We start from the raw sequence: 17793 nt of genomic DNA, 5'->3' as shown, positions 1-17793 counted from the left end.
TTTGAGCAAGGAATCCCACAGAACCAATATCCCCGCTATTGCTTTAAAGAAATTGCAATGATTTCTTAATTGGTCTTGGACCTATTTCCACTAAGGCACTATCATGGTTTCCCCACAACAAAGTCCATACTTAAAGTTTAAAGCTAACTGGTTGTTCTTGAAGTCATTGCTAGTGGATGATTCTGGAAACAAGGGACATATGAAAGTTTTCATCTCACTTTTTCTAGTAAAGGGACCTCTGGAACACCCAATGTCCAAGGTAATCAGGCTGGAGTCTGAGAGAGCAGGTCTCTCCTATTGAGGCCTGGCACCTTGCTGAAGGCGCTGGAAACTCCACAGGCTGCCACTGACCAGCGGTAGATCAGTACAGTTGAATGAGTTCCCAGAATAGTGGTGATCAGTATTGGTTTGAAATGGCCTGGCCAAACCTGGATCTTGCTGTGACCAAGTATAGACACGTCTTACTTCCAAGATTCCCTGGTGGTAACAACTCTAATCTAAAATGACTCCCTTTCCCCAGGCAAAGGGGTGGGCAAACTTACTGAACCAAACCAGAAGGGTTTCCTTAAACTCTACCCTCATAAGCTAACAGAAAAATAGCTACTCTCAAGCTGTTGGTGAGTCAGTGTAACAAAAGGAACTGGGAGTTATACAATTCCATCACGGTTGCCATCTTGCAAATGACTGAGACAGGGGCTGTTTGTGCACTGAGAGAATCATTTGAAACCCTATGCTCTACCCTTTCAAGGGGAATAGTTTCATTCATGGGTGGTTCAGGGTTGCAGAGATATAGCGATTTCAAATTGGGTCCATCATTTTGAAACACTTTGCACTTCTACCTGGCCCTATCTCTTTTTTTAACTGGACCTCTCCACTTTTTATGCTTCTATATTTGTCCAACTACATCCCGCCAGCTCAGCATTCCTTAAGCTGTGATTGGCTTGTTGTTCCCAGCTTGCCCAGCATCTCACTTTAGCATCTGAGTTGCCAGCAGCTCATTTATCCTACATCAGTAGTCACATAGAAAGGGAAAAATAGCAAGTGAATGCTCTTGTAAAATGCAGGCGGTCTCAAAGCTGGAATTCTAGCAATGGGAACCAAGTGCTTCATTGACTATCTTCAATCACAGTGGTTGGCCAGTGGAAGCAGGTGGCTTGCATACAGCTCTAGTACCACCACTTTGAATATTGAAAGGGCAATATTAGCTACCCAGCAGGAATCCTAGAACTGAAGGGTTGAGTTCCATCTGGCCAGTAAAAGCTCCTGACTTTGGCTTGAGTCCTCACTTGGAGCGGTTCATGGCAAAGGTACTAGCAGAGCTTGGAAACTTTTTTTTAAAAAAATGGATGGCATCTCCAGATCACCCCCTCCTCGGCCAACATGGCTACTGGCCATTTGTACTAATACATTGTGAGGCCTGCATTCTAAAACTTTTCCAAGCTCTGATTACTAAACACCTGTCCTTTCTGACCAGCTTTACTGCCATCTGTCTAGCGATCTCTTTGTTGTTGTTGTTTCTCATCTCCCTGCTTGGTCATTGCATACAGGTCTCAGAGTCCTTCCACCCAGCCCTTTATCCCAGAATATCAAGGTAGAAAATCCCATAATATATACTTTGAACTGGGTTATCTGAGTCCACACTCAGATAATGTGGGATTTCCTGCCTTGATATTCTAGGATATAGGGCTGTGTGGAAGGGCCCTCAGGCTCCTAACCCTTACAGTTCTCTTCTCGCTCCACTACATTGGTACGAGAAGGGAGCTGCACTTTCCTTGTCAAACAACTCTGAAAAGGACTATCACCCCTCAGCATACATTTTGCATCCCACTTTTCTAACATTAATTAAAAAGAAGTCCAATATCTATTGGATCCCCAAGCCAGTTGTCTCCATCCCCCTTCTTTGCTTTCTGACTCTTCAGTTGCCTAGAAAATACATGTGTCAGCAAACAAGGGAGAGCTTTTCTCTTGTGGCATTCTGCTTATGAAATTCCCTCTGCACTGCAGCATAGTTGAATACAAATCTTGATCATTCCCAGCACCTTTTAAAAACTTGTTTCACCATGTGCTTGCTAGATTTAATTCTTAATTTTGTGATATATTTGGTTTTTTACTATAGTTCCCTTCTTTTAACTTTGTTTTTCGTCTGTAGAAGTTTGTGAAAAATCCTGAAATGTTGTTAATCAAGAATGATTAACAGTGGTTTAAAGCGCTGAACTGCTGAACTTGCAGACCGAAAGGTCGCAGGTTCAAATCCGAGAAGCAGCGTGATCTCCCGCTCTTAGCCCCAGCTTCTGCCAACCTAGAAGTTTGAAAACATGCAAATATGAGTAGATCAATAGGTACTGCTCCGGCAGGAAGGTAACAGCGCTCCATGAAGTCATGCTGGCCACATGACCTTGGAGGTGTCTACGGACAACGCTGGCTCTTCGGCTTAGAAATGGAGATGAGCCCCAACCCCCAGAATCAGACTTAATGTCACGGGAAAACCTTTACCTAAGAATGATTAAGGCCTTTCCACACAGCCATATAACCCAGAATATCAAGGCAGAAAATCCCACAATATCTGCTTTTAACTGGATTATTTGAGTCCACACTGCCATATATCCCAGTTCTAAGCAGATATTCTGGGATTTTCTGCCTTGATATTCTGGGTTATATGGCTGTGTGGAAGGGCCCTAAGTCCTAAACACACCTAACTTTTCTTAGCTTTCAAGATCAGGTGGCATCTTTAAGATATTTAGGCTGCAAACTGACACAAACTAGGAAATCATGACCATTCTAAATGACTTGGGGAATATAAGCAGATACCATAATGACATCACTTAGTAGCTGATTTAGCCTGACATGAATCTCACTGGGTACTGTTAGGCAGCTTGCCATCTAAAATGGGGATAATATTGATCTCCTTTTTGAATCCTTGAGGAAGGCACAGGTCAAAGTGTATACATAACTAGTTAACAACCTCTATTGCAGTGGTTCTCAACTGGTGGGTCCCCAGATGTTTTGGCCTTCAACTCCCAGAAATCCTAACAGCTGGTAAACTTGCTGGGATTTCTGGGAGTTGTAGGCTAAAACACCTGGGGACCTACAAGTTGAGAACCACTACTCTATTGGCATTCGTTCTTGGGTTTTTTGTTTTGTTTTTGTTTTGGTTTTTTGGGGGGTGGGGGGTTGTTACAGAAACGTAAAAGACTATGAAGTTGCTTGTATTTTAAAGGTAATTGTCAAAATCCAGTACAGACTTGGGCTTCAAAGCCAGTGTCTAAGTGCATGTCATTTTATGCAGGATTGTAACTTGGAATGTGAAATATGTGCATGTAACAAGAACTGTTACAGATAATACTGTGTCTTGCCTGATCTCTTCAGATAGAAAAGTGTAAACATTACACAATAGGGGTCATGGTGGCACAGCAGATTAATCCGCTAAGCTGCAGAATTTGCTTATCAGAAGGTCAGCAGTTCAAATCTGCAGATGGGGTGAGCTCCTATTGTTAGCCCCAGCTTCTGCCAACCTAGTAGTTCGAAAACATGCAAATGTGAGTAACATGCAAATGTGAATAGATCACAATGTGCAGGAAGGTAATGGTACTCCATTCAGTCATGCTGGCCACATGACTTTGGAGGTATCTATGGCCAACGCTGGCTCTTCGGCTTAGAAATGGAGATGAGCACCACCGGAGTCAGACATGACTAGACTTAATGTCACGGGGAAACATTTACTTTTACCTTTTAAGAATTTCCTTCTCTCATTCGTCTGCAGTTTGATTTTTCCTTTGTGGAAGTTTATCGGATCAAAAACTTCCAGTTCACATCAAAGCATTTTGAAGATGGGGACAACGATGTCAATGATATGCAGAAAAAACACTTTGGCCAGTTCTGCAGAGACCATCCTGCTTGTTGCTGCATCCTTCCTAACAGCACCTGGAACTGTGATGGAGAGACTCTAGATAGCTCAGCAATTGAATTCAAGTGAGTATTACTCTTTTGAGAGATGAATTGATATAATATGTTTGATAACAGCTCTCATTGACGGGTTCAAAACTGGCAAAAGGACATTCACAGGAGCTAAAGACTTGAGTGCACACATGCATTAATAAATACATTTTTAAAATCAATTTCTGATATATCTACCAAATTTTTAATAAATAATGTACAAGAAAACCAGTTTTATAGCACTGAAGTCATAATAGATGTGGAAATTAATTGGGCATGAACCTATAACTGTAAAAGGTTAGTGGCAGCAGATCTAAAGAAGCCTTCAATAAAGCAAAGACCAGGTGCAGCTGAACATTTTTGCCAGCAGTCAATATTTTGTTGCTATTGGGTGTATTTCTAACTTATGGCAACGCTAATGTTACTCTCACAGATGTGGGTTTTTGGTTTGTTTGTTTTTTTGCAAGTTTTGTTCAGAGGGGATTGTCTTCGGCTTCTTCTGGGGCTGAGAAAGTACGGCTAACCCAACGTCACCCAATTGGTTTTTCATGGCTGAGTAGGGATTCAAGCCCTGGTCTCCAGAGTCTTAGTCCAGCACTCAAAGCACAACACCATGGTAGTGGTTACACCCAAAATCTTTCAACCTTTTTGTTTTTCATACCAGACTGAGCCCAATGTGTCAGCTTAAAAACAACCTTGCAAAAGCATATTTAAAATACATTCAAGCACTAAAATAATTATTATTATGAATGTTTGGGTAAGTTAGTATCAGATAGAATTAAAGAATTAGTAGATTATATAATAAATAATTTACTAATTTCGAACACTGGTCTTGTAATCAGACCATCAATTTCCTTCCTCCCTCCTTGCTTCCTTCCTGGTTCCTTTCTTCTTTGCTTCCTTGTATAGAGTCAGAAAATGTCTAAAGTAGGATATTTTAAATCCCTTTGCAATGCATTTCACAAGAGAGAACGTTCATATCATCTGTCTTTCCAAATGGTAACAGCTGTAAAAAATAGTTCCCCCCCCCCCCCCTCAGGATTGTCATTATGTATGGTGTGCAGAAGTTTGCCCTACATTTAGTCAAATCATTAGTCCAGTAGTATTAACACTGAGTGGCCATTGACTCTACAGTAGCCTCCTTCTATTGGCTGTCTCCCTTCATCCCTCTCTATTGATAATGCTGGTGAAGACAGATAACAACTCTAATTCAGTAATCTCTGGCGAACCTGAATTGTCTCTCCACTCTTTCCAGTTGTGGTGGGGAGATGCCAGATAGTGAGGATGGGGCCTTCTGCATGCAATTCATGCAACCTTAATGAGCTCCATATGCTGTCCTGATCCTGACCAGGTTTTCCTAGGGTGACTGCTGTTGTTAGAGGGGTCACTCCCATTGGTGGCAGGCAGTTGACAATTAATGTGGCTCTTTCTTGTTAAACACATGGAGCATTCCTTTATCTTGCAGGGTTCACTGTCAATTAATAAAACTCTTTGCAAGAGGAATCGAAAAATCCAAACATGAAGCAGCTCACAAGCAAGCGAAGTAATTCACTGAAGTCAACTCTCCCTGAAAACAGAACAACAGATTACAGCTGGCTCAACAAATAAGTATTTCGGGCACATTAATAAATGTTTTCAAATGGAATCATGGTAATATTACTTTTGTGTGAATGTCTTGCAAGAGTTTAGATTTTATGCAAATCAGACCATTATTTTTTACAGAAATTTAATGTGTGCTACAAAGAATGGCAATTGGATCGCATTTCTTTCCTTCAAGCTAATTTTATAGCTGTCTTGCAGTGACAACTCAGCATGCAGTTCTAGGAAACTCAGCTAGACTTGTAACTCCTTAGAGCATAATGCCTTTTCCCTTTTTTTTGTTTAGTAAGAGACTAGTTTTCTGTATTTCCATGCTGGCCCTGGAGAAGAGGAAGCCTCTTCTTGTACAGCTGTGACACCAGACTTTTCATACGTTTTTTTATTTAAAAATCCTTCTACCAAACAAGTTGGAATTAGAGGATGAGAATGGCTTTGCAGCCAGTATGGAAATCAGGTGAATTGGCAAAGGAGAGATGGGGAAGGCTTTCTCTCTTGCACCAGCTTTGCCTTCAGTCAACTTCATGCACTCATTGTCATAAAATGCATTCCTTGCCAGTACCTACTGGGTTAGTGGCAATTTGTTAAAATATCACTATAATAAAATTAATAGACTATTGTAAATGATTTCCACGGAATGTGGTTTTGAATATTTGATATAATCAAGCAAACTGAACTTTTAATCTCACACCTTGATATTCAGAAGTGCTATTTCATTAAGATTGCTTGGCATCCTCTTGTGGTTTGAAGACTCTACAATAATAAAGTCCTCATAGAATCATAAAGTTGGAAGAGACCATATGAGTCATCCAGTCCAACTGTCTACAATGCAGGAAAGACGGAATCAAAGCACCCCCGACAGATGACCATCCAGCCTGTTTAAAAACCTCCAAGGAAGGAGTTTCCACCAGACTCCAAGACAGAGAGTTCCACTGTTGAACAGCTTTTACAGTCAGGAGATTCTTCCTAATGTTCAGGTGGAATCTTTGTTTCCTGTCATTTGAACTTTTTGCTCTAAGTCATAGTTTCCAGAGCAACAGAAAACAAGCCTACTCCCTCTTCCTTATGAAGCCTTTAAAATATTTGGACATGGATGTAGCCTCTCAACCTTCTCTTCTGCAGGCTACACATTCCCAGCTCTTTTAACCGTTCCTTATAGGGCATGGTTTCTAGACTTTTGATAATTTTAGTTGCCCTGGGCACGTTTCAGCTTGTCAATATCCCTCTTGAATTATGGTGCCCAGAAGTGGACACACTATTATTCCAGGTGAGGTCTGACCAAAGCAGAATAGACAAGCACCATTCCTTCCCTTGATCTAGACATTATTCATATTTTGATGCAGCCCTAAATCCCATTGGCCTTTTTAGTTGCTGCATCACATTGGTGCTTCATGTTGAACTTGTCCATGAAGACTCCAAGATATTTTTCACATAGAGCATTGTTGAGCCAGGCGTCACCCATCCTACATCTGTGCATTTCATTTTTCTACCTAGGTGTAGTATCCTACATTGTTCCTTGTTGAAATTCATTTTGTTAGTTTTGGCCCAGCTCTCTAATTTGTTAAGGGCACTTAGGATTCTGAACCTGTCTTCCTCCCGATTTGGAGTCATGGCATAATTCATTTAGTCTTCCCCCAAAAAAATAACTCGTTAATTGAGCTTGACTTCATTCTGCAACTTAACAATGCAATCAAAACAAGCATTCCTGGAATACAGCTGCATATTCTGGAGCACGTATCAATACAAAAGCGACATGTAGCATCATGTGCGTTTGGCCAAAGCAATCCCTAATAAATGCTGGAGCAACTCAGATAAAGCCTGTTGAAATTACTTTGTTGTATACAACTTCTCAGATTGGGTTGTTGTAGGTTTTTCGGGCTGTATGGCTATGTTCTAGAAGTATTCTCTCCTGACGTTTTGCCTACATCTATGGCAGGCATCCTCAGAGGTCTAGAGAATACTTCTAGAACATGGCCATACAGCCCAAAAAACCTACAACAACCCAGTGATTCTGGCCATGAAAGCCTTTGACAATACACTTTTCAAATTCCCCAGCCAGCTATTTGGAAATAGCCATGCTGGCTGGGGGATTCTGGGAATTGTAGTCCAAAAAGGAACTTTCCCAGATCTGCTCAGATTACATAGTATCTGAGAAGGTCAGGGAGGATATATGGATATATGTGTTAAATTAACAAGGCACCAGCAGTTTTATTTAAATGCACTGAATGTTGTCAAATTTATGTTGATAGAATGGTAGAAATGACAGCAGCAAAATACCAGTTTTCAAACATACGATCTGTCACCCGTGGCCTGTAAAGCTACTATCCAAGAAAAATGTAGGTTCTCAAATTTTCTGATCATTCAAATTGACAATGGCATCTGCATCTAGATTTGTTTGTAGGAGGTGATGTCTGTTCAGAAAAAAGTGTATGTTTGTGAATGTGTCAATTCAATCCATGAGGTCATGAAGAGTTGGAAATGACTGAACGAATGAACAACAAGATTCAATCACCCAGTGACATGGCTTGGCTATCCAGCGCAGCCTGTTTAGTAACTACTGAAACTGTGTAGAAATAAATAAGAGGATATTTATTTTGATAGATGACAATGTGGGATGAAATTAGCAGTGGATCAGAATCTTTTCCTTTTGCAATTACAGCTCCTTTTAAAGACTTGTATTTATAACGGAAATGGACTAATTCCCACATATAGAGTTTGGAGGAAATGCTGCTTTGTTAGTCTTGACTTTAATTTGTATGGCTTAGAAATTAATTTAGTAATATTTATTCGTTATTTCTATGTTGAGTTTCTGCTTTTCCTGAGAATGTTCTCTTTCATCCTTTCCAAGCATGCTGTAACCTTAAACACATTTCCTAGAAAACAAGACCTATTGAACTCAGTTGGACCTGTCTTCCAGATAAATACATAAAAACATGCTGCAGCAGACCTAAGTTTTCTTATATTTCCTTAAAGTTCTGTTGCATCCAAACACATTCAAATGCTTGATAAGTTTGTTGTGTGCTAAGCAGATAACTTCAAGTCAGTGATTAACTAGATCCCATTTAGTATAGAACGGTATTCACACTGAAACAATTTCTTGTACCCCCTCCACAAATGTTTTTATGCTCCCCCAGGACAAGTCAATCCCCCCCCCCCAGAAAAGCTAAAAAATGCTCCTCAGGTACATAGAAAGCCCCCAAATCACATTGAGCCTAGAAGACATTTGGGGGCAAAACCCCCTTGGGATGTTTCCATGGTCTTATCTGGCACTTCCCTTAAGATTGGTGGTTCCCAACCTGTGGTCCATGGACCACCAGTGGTCCACAAGAATGAAAATATGTCTATGGCCTCACCATTATTACACCGTTGCCTCGAAATCACGTGGCAACAAGAGCAACTGGTCTTTCAAAACCCTCTTATAGTGCCGAGGCAACGGGAATGTCAGAAGAGGAGAGGCTGACTACCCATGAAATATTACTACTACCACATCAGCCCTAGATTATTAGATACAGTTTTCTGTGGGGCGACTACTGGATGGCATATGTTCTGTATCTGAAACTAGAGCTGATGTGGACTATCCAATGCAATTTTCTGAATCAGCATGCCAGATAACCAAACCAAATCTAAAGTTGACCAAAGACTGTTTTGTAACCCTTTTGGTACTAAAGTTGGAGAGTGGTCCCAGGTCAAAGTGGTCCCTGGTCAAAAAAAGGTTGGGAACCATTGCTTAAGATGAATAAGGAAATCTTGTGAATAAGGAGACCATGAAATGAACTACAATCCCTGAATAACATGTGTTTTACTGCAGAATGTGTGTGTTGAGAATTTGGAAGGTATTTCCCCGCCCCCACATTTGCAGTTAAAATTTTAAATTAAATTATTTTATGATATAAAATTGTGATTTCTTCAAGCTTCTCAGATATGTTTCTAAATGTTAAACCACATTATACTATCCAGTGGGTTTTTTGCAATTCTACTATTGCAAAAATCCACTATATCTCATTCCCCCCCACCCCAAAAAATGTTAAGAAATACTACTGGCCATACTTAAATCAACTGGTAATCAGAAAGGGCTTGTTTTAAAAGTCGTTGCCAATCCCAGGAATAGACCTTGTTTAATTAAATTAATGTATTGATTAATAAGAGCTTATTTAACAAGGTGTGAAATATCCCAGGAGAAGACCTTTAATTAAGAAATAAATCAAGTAGAGCTTGTTTGACAGGTTTTGAGATTTCCCAGGAATTGAGTTTTAAAAAGTTACTTTTTAGATAACAACTTTGAGAATCCCTGCACAGCTGTGAATTGTAGCCCAAAAAGTAATTGTGCCCTGAAATAGGAACAAATCAGTCCGACTTGCACATATGTCAGCCTATATAAAATTAAGCACATTTCACATGGCCAGTTATCTGGAAGTGAAGCAGAAGGTCAGTAAAATAAAATAAAGCAGCCAGAAAAACACATCAGGCAGCCTCAACTCTTTCCAAACATTTCATCAAAACCAGCAGGAGGTAAGCTTTTAAATAGCATTCTGTCTTTAGCACATTCCTGCAAGCAAGGCTAAAATTTGCCACCTGAGAATGAATGCTCTTTTCTCAAACTTGTATTTATCAGATTTGCTTTTTATTGAACAGACTATACTGGTCCGTTCCCTTTTTTTGTTTACTATAGGCTGTGGAATCTGCTGCATGATTATTTGGGAGTTTGTCCCCTTGAACTCAGTGGGGTTTGCTATCAAGGAAATGTGTAAAGGATAGACTGCATCTGAATGCTAAAGGCTTAATGAGAAACTAGAATGAACCTCCTGAACATGAACACTGTCAGTGGGGGGCTCTATGATCGCTTGTTGTAAGGGGTTATTTTCTTTTATCAATCTTGCTGGCTTCAAGGTTGAAAAGCAATGTTTTATTCTTATGTGCTGAATTCTTCTGAAAAATAAACATTTAAATTATGTTGCAGATGCAATGCATTTGTCTCGTAAGTTTTTCTTGGTCAGAATGCTCTCCTGGCTTATAACATTGGTCTAGATCAGTGGTTCTCATCTTGTGGTCCGCAAGAGCAAAAATGTGGTCCATGGCCTCAACATTACTACATTGTTGCCTTGAAACCACGTGGCAACAAGAGTGACTGGTCTTGCAAAACCCTCTTATAGTGCCGAGGCAACTGGGATGTTGGGAGGGGAGAGGCTGACTACCCACAAAAGATTACTATTACCACATTATCTCTAGATTAGTAAATATGGTTTTCTGTGGGTGCGCAGATGGCAACTACTGGATGGCATATGTTCTGTATCAGAAACTAGAGCTGATGTGGTCTATCTGATGAATCAGTACCCCAAATAACCAAATCAAATCTAAAGTTGATCAAAAACTGATTTGTAATGCTTTTGGTACTAATATAGGAGAGTGATCCCTGGTCAAGTGGTTCCTGGTAAAAGGAAAAGGATGGAAACCACTTGCCTAGATGCATTGATAGTGTTGGGTACATATATCTTGGGATTTAAAGCTTCCCGCATAGCCATGATAGAGAGCCACTTGAAATTTCAACCACTGCCTCCCGCTTCTGTCCAAAACAAACAGGAACGAGAGGGTTTTTTTAAAAAAATCTTCAATTTTAAAACATGTTTTGTAACTACATTACAAGAGAAAATTTTGAAGGATCTGAAAGGAACAAAAAGGGGAAGCAACTTAATGCAGGTCCAAATGGAATCAGTTGTTTACTTTGAGACAACCGTTGGAGACTTCCCTTGGATGAATCAACAGAGAAATATTTGAGTTGCTCCCCGACAAATCACATACTGGAAAGTAAACCTTATGAGCTCTCACCAAAGCTGCTTCTAAATTGGAGCAAATTCCAAGGTTTGCCTTAAGTACCCTGTTCCTCAAAATCAACCACCTCTGTTCCAGAGCCTTACCATACACCTACACCAAAATTATTGCCAAAGTTAACACTGAACCCTTCTCTCCCTATTACCTGCTATGCATCTACTTTGTCCCTTTCCTACAATGGTCATCCCAGCTTAATTTGGGTAAAGGAGCCCCTTCCTCTGTGAATCATGTGATACTGGTGAGAATTGGATTTGGACTGGTGTGCAAAATTGTGATGTGTCACAATGACATGAAACCAGCTGTCAGTGTGAACTGGATAGTGCATAGCAAGCCATTTATTTATTTATTTATTTATTTATTTATTTATTTACTGTATTTATATGCCGCCTTTCTCACCCGGGGGGGGGGGGGGGGGGAACAACTCAAGGCAGTCTACAGCATACTAATGGCAAAAATTCAATGCCAACAGAAAGTTAAAAAAATCATAATAACTAATTACTACATATAACTAAAACTTAAAATCATTACAACCATTTAAACATAACTCATAAACAAAATTTAAACATTCAGACAAGGCATTAAAATCAACCTAGTATAAATATGAAAATCACATGATCCACAAGGCCATGGCCCTTCCCATCAAGGCAAATGATCTTGCAGTATCACAAAGCAAGCAAATCATCTCATTTTTTAGCAGAAACAAGATAATATTTCAATTCCAAATCCTCATTAGAACAATCTGTTTTCTTCCTTCAGCTTTCTCTTGGTTTTCTTTAGACATGATGGGCTGTTAAGCAGACAGAACTACTATTCACTAATTCCACTTCAAATCAAAACACAGTGTACTGTTGTCAAAAGCTGACCAATAGACCCACGTATTCAATCCCCATAAACCCTTGTGTAGACGGGGAAAGTTAGAACTAAGTCATGAGCGTAGTAGCTGCCAATTTAGCCCTTGTGGCATATTAAAGTTTTTAATTGTGCTGATCAATCTGAAACTTATTTTATTCTTTGGTATTTGGAATACATTTATTTTAAAAATAAAACAACATAAAAGTTGAGCAAAAATGTATTAACAGAAATGGAAGGAATTGTTCTGTAAAATGTGGATCCAGTCAAAAGGCCGCAGGTTCCTAACACCTGACCCAATCCATAAAGAGTAACCTGCCTCCCGCAATGCTGCCAATTCAATGGTCCATTGGGCTCCAGCCCTTTAAAAAGATCAATACAAATCACAGCTGGTGATCTGGCGAAGCGATGCATTCAAAATGTGAAATCCTTAAGTTACCTGCAGTCCCATTTTTGGCACTTAGTGCTGTAACACAAGGTTCCCTGGTCTCTGACCATGGAGGTCTTTAACTAGGTTTCCTTCCTGCAGCGTTTTTGCTTCACTATCTGGAAACTCATTCTTCAAATAGGCAAGCAGTCTTGTAATTCACAGAAACCAGTATCACATTTTGTTGAGAACAACAGTCCATCAAATTACTAGTCCTATCTAGACTAGACCCACTCATTTAACTGCTGTACAATATACCAACACTTATGTAAACCTCATTATTTTGATGGTTTTGTCCTAATTGTGACTAAAATTGAGTTTAGAGGATCCACCTTGAAGGGCTTTGCACACATAGATCTCCAAATTGTTTCTTGGCCATCGTCTTTTCAGTATGAATGGAAAACAACATTTGGGTGGAAATATAGACATAATACACATGAGTGCTTGAGAAATCTTTTTCTCAAGCAAGGTAACCACAATTGCAACTAGATTTCCTCATTGTGATGTTTGAGCAATTCCATCTTTACACGCTATAATACTTACTGGCCTGATCTTCAACTCCTGGATTAAAGCTGAAACCACAACTTAATTTATTGCTAAATTTTGTAATTATAAAGGTGTTTTATACCAGGAAAAAGGTGGCATATTAAAGCAACCAATCAATAATTTTGCATTAAAAATATATGCTGAGTTCAGTTTTAAAATGTGTATTTTTGAATGAAAATTCATTTAGAAACGTAGATATTTTAAAATCAGCTTTCACTATAATTTTGAAAAACTGAAAACTTGATGGCAGAGCAGCATGAATGTATTGTTATAAAGGCACTCTAAAAATAACCTCATTCATTCATTCCTGTATCCAGCCCATCTAGAGACAAAGTATTTAATTTCTAAGAGGAAAATATGTAATTGATTGACAATCTCTGAAAAAAACAACTTTGCCTCATTAAATATTTAGGAAAGAAAATGTCTTCTGAAAGAAGGCTCATACTGGACCTTGCTCTTAGGTAAGTGTCCACTGGATTCTGACGTAGGTTAACCAGAAGGTGGGAAAATATTCTACAACAGCTACTTAGTATACTGCTTTTGCCCTGATCAGCTCTTGAAATTTGTAATTTGGTGAGGCACCAGCATTTATTGGCAGAAAGGTTAAAGATTTTGGAAAATCACTAATACCATGAATCCATCACATTGAACTATTCCAGTTAAAGTGATATCAAACTGCATTGATTCTACAATCTAGATCTGTGGTTCTCAACCTGTGGGTCCTCAGATGTTTTGGCCTTCAACTCCCAGAAATCCTAACAGCTGGTAATCTGCTCGGATTTCTGGGAGTTTTTGGCCAAAAACCCCGAGGACCCACAAGTTGAGAACCACTGACCTAGATGAACCCGTAAACCAGTACTCAAACCACTACATCATACTGGTTGTCACAGAAAAGAACAGAAGATGAGTAACTCTAGATAATGGCTCCATATTCATGATCACCACTGAAATAAGTAGCTGATTAGAATACTGTCCAATATCTGTATCTTAAGTGGATACACACATGGAATTTCTAACCATTTCTTTGGTCTTCAGAGCCCTCCCACACACAACCAATGTTAAAATATATAGAATTGCATGTTTAAAGGCACAGTGTGCCTTTAAACATGTATACTTGGCACAACATGTTTTGGGGCAGTGGGAGGTTTAGACCAAAGAACCATTAGGGTTTTGAGTGTTAGAAATTGACTATCCAAGGTTGCTCACCTCTGCTTTACACATGTTCAGAACTCAATGGTTAATATAATGATGTATAATATCAGCTGTACTAAAATGAAACCTGATAACATTCCATTCTGTAGAATTATAATGGAACAAAAGATAACCCATTAAGTGAAAAATGGTTGAATGGGTTTTAATATGTGGAGCTAGCCTAAGATATAATTTAAAAGAAACTAAGAAGAATGGATAGATGGGAGATACACAGGTCTGGGAAGGCTCACAAAAGAGAAAAAAAATAAGGATTGACCTTCAAGATGTTTTGGACTGCAGATCTACAACCCCTTATACTGTCACCCATGCTGGAAGAAAAATATGGGATTTACAATCCAAAGCATCTGGACTTCCCCATCCCTTTAGTAGAGGATTGTTGATGTTTCACATGTAATAATTGTACAGCTCATTCCCTTACCAACTCTAGTCCTCTAACTGTTTTGAATCCTTTGAAACTTCAACTGCCTTGGCCAATGATCGGGGATTTTGGAAGTTGAACTCTAAGACACCCAGAAGATCAGAGTTCAGGAACACTGGATTAGGCATAACTTCGGTTGGTCTTCACCTAAATTAAGCCATGTGCAAGTGTGAATCCTGATATCCTTCTGTACACATCACATGAGTCTCTGGCAGCAAAAAAGCAAGTCCTCCTTACAAAAAGAATAAGATCTAGCTGAGGCAGTTACTTAATGTTTCTTTTTACTGTGTTGCCTGACTTGCATAGAAGATCTTTTGATGTTCTAAGGTATATCCAGATCCATTTGTGTTCGGCTTTCAATTTTCTGTCTCTCTGCCCTCGGTTTAGTTGGTGGCAAGAGCTGCCTCTGGCACTGATACATACCTATTTAGCCAAGCCCTCAGTACTAATAAGCTTCCATCTGGAACTCCAGAACAAAAATAGAGTGATCATGATTGTGTTCGTTCATACACTTGACACAGTATAACAACTGTACTAACCATTAAATGTTGGAAGATGAGCACAACTGCTGATGGCAAGAGCACAATAGGAAGAATAAAGACAGAAATGTTTGGACAAATCAGAAGCACAATTATTGTGGAGAGGCAATCTTTCAAGTTGGATCTGGCTCCTCCCTCGTGCTCAACAGACAGGGCATATTATCTCTTGATCAATTTTGCACTACCTTCCCAGTTCTGTCCTACTTCTGCTCATTTCAGAAAAGGGCTTTAGCTTTCCAGCTAAATCTTTTTTTGCTTCACTAATTGTGACTTATTTTGGAGAGATCTTATCCAAGCAGACATTCAGTGTGCCAATAAAAAAGGCAGGAAAAGAGACACAGTTCACAGCTTTCTGTCACTCATGTACTCTAGTGGTCAGAAGCAAAAAAAAAACAGTAAAATATGTCATTTGTCAAAGTCCTCTTCCCCTCAGGAGGGGTTGGGTGGACTGTGTCAATCAGTTGTATTCTGTGTTGTCTTCCCCTAATAAAGTGAAAAAGAAAGACCAAACACATATCTACTATCACTGCTGTGGCGGAGTGGAGTCCTTTGTATCTCCTGATACATCTGACAAATTAAAGAGGGGGAATTTTCTCATAATGATGGGATTCTCTCTCTGAATATACTACTCCGTGGTTTCTTGAGTCTGGACTCAAGTTCCCTATCCTTAGGAAGGTGGAAAAGATACTGGAGTTGTCAGTTAACAATAAAACTGCTGGCCCAACTAATGAAATGTTGGCCAAGATAATGTGAAAGGCTAAAAAAAGATCATCCTGTAATGCTTATGGGGTTATGGAAAGACAGTTGTCTCATCCAAGGGTGGCAAGGATGGCACCACTGTTACTGAGTACTTTTAATCATTGCCTCCAGATGCGATGGTAAAATGAAAGCTCTCATTTATCTGTGCTCTCATCACTGGATTAGATTTTTTATTTCCAAGAAATTGAGGTGATTCTATTAAGAATCCAGAAGATAAGAGAACTGAGAGGGTTCATGAGGTATCAGCTTTTGCCATTTTTTCTGTTTGCTACAGCTTTGATTTGTTCATTTAAGGATCTTCTAATACTTACTATTAAAGAAGAGACTAATCTCCACCAAGGGGTTAATAAATTAGATAAGGCAGATACCAGTTTGGATTTTATTCATGTGCAGTGGCAGCTGATAAGGCTTCCGGATATCAGTTATGTTTAAAAAATTGGAACGCAGGTAACAATCCAAAGGTAATTTGGCTGTATGTTACTCTATAACTTGTTTGCAGAGTTGGTGGAAGTCAAGAGATAATAATAATAATAATAATAATAATAATAATAATAATAATAATAATCTTTATTTATATCCCACCATCATCTTCCTGAAGGAACATGGGGCGGCTAACCAGAGGCCAAGCCCAAGAATTACAAAAAGACCACACAAAAAAAACAAAAACCATACAGCATCAAATAAAATGCTAAACAATAACAAAATAATACAATAAAATAATAACAAGAGTTTAAAAAGTGTTGCCTTATTTGGCCAAAAAAGGGAGTGGGAGTCCTTTCAGAACAATGCTCAGTTCTTTCATAGATATAGACCCATATTTCAGCAGAGAAATTGTAGGCCTTTAGATCACATTGGAGTTCATCAAAATAGCACCCTGCCACATCAGTCCTCAGACAATAGAAATACTACACTTGACACCAGATGGAAAGTCCAGTCAAGCATTCTTACACGAGACACTTTATTTTGTCAATTGCTGTCAGATAGCATCCTCTGATACTTGAGCTATACAACATATTTCATTCAAAAGCCCTCCATGGATGGATCTTTTTGCTTCTCATGAGAACCAGAAATAGCCTCTATTTGTGGCCAGATTTTGGCAAAAGTGGCCATTGGCTTTCATTGCTCTCACAATAAACTGGCCCAGGGTGTTGTGCTACACTTCTCCTCTGCTGATGAGGTTGTCCAAGGTATTATGGAAGATAAAGATGGACAGGGTGGAGGTAATTCTGAGAACACCCAGATGACCTCATGAGCAATGGCTTTCCAAGATATTGAGCACGCAGGTTCAGGCGAATCGGCTTTTACCACTCTGGTCAGACACAGTCCACCATAAAGGGCTGTCACATTTTAATCTAAGCTAGTTAAATGGCTGGAGGATTGGCAGAAGAGGTTAGTTGCAGAAGGATACAAGAATGATGTCATTGAGACCATTTTGGTGATTAAATTTTATACCAAATGTTTGTATATGACTGCATGGAGGAAATTTTGTACATGATGTCAGTTCAGCCGCTAAAATAGTTTTGGTGGGGTCTGCTTTGGCTTTTCTGCAGGCTGGTCCTCAATAATCTTAAGAGACATGTGTTGGCCCTAGTCTTTCTTTAAGGGTCAGCAAGGTAAGTGGCTTTCTTCTTATCCACATGTTCATTTTTTTAAGGGTGTAGCCCAGTTTAAACTGAGAACTATCCATC

General features: G+C 39.4%; 1 protein-coding gene across 1 annotated transcript in view; it reads left to right on the top strand.

Moving 5' to 3' along the window:
- Positions 1–10492, top strand: part of CERK (ceramide kinase) — a 52646-nt gene extending 42154 nt beyond the window's left edge. The window contains exons 12-13 of the mRNA XM_060777813.2: positions 3761–3969; positions 5399–10492. Coding sequence (XP_060633796.2) covers positions 3761–3969; positions 5399–5480 — 291 coding nt within the window. The 3' untranslated portion in view covers positions 5481–10492. The remainder of the gene's footprint in view (positions 1–3760; positions 3970–5398) is intronic.
- The last annotated feature ends 7301 nt before the right edge of the window (positions 10493–17793 follow it).

Source organism: Anolis sagrei, chromosome 5 (genome assembly GCF_037176765.1).
Source record: "Anolis sagrei isolate rAnoSag1 chromosome 5, rAnoSag1.mat, whole genome shotgun sequence".
Taxonomy (NCBI): domain Eukaryota; kingdom Metazoa; phylum Chordata; class Lepidosauria; order Squamata; family Dactyloidae; genus Anolis; species Anolis sagrei.
The sequence above is the reverse complement of the archived record's forward strand: the minus strand, read 5'-3'. Positions and strand labels throughout refer to the sequence as shown.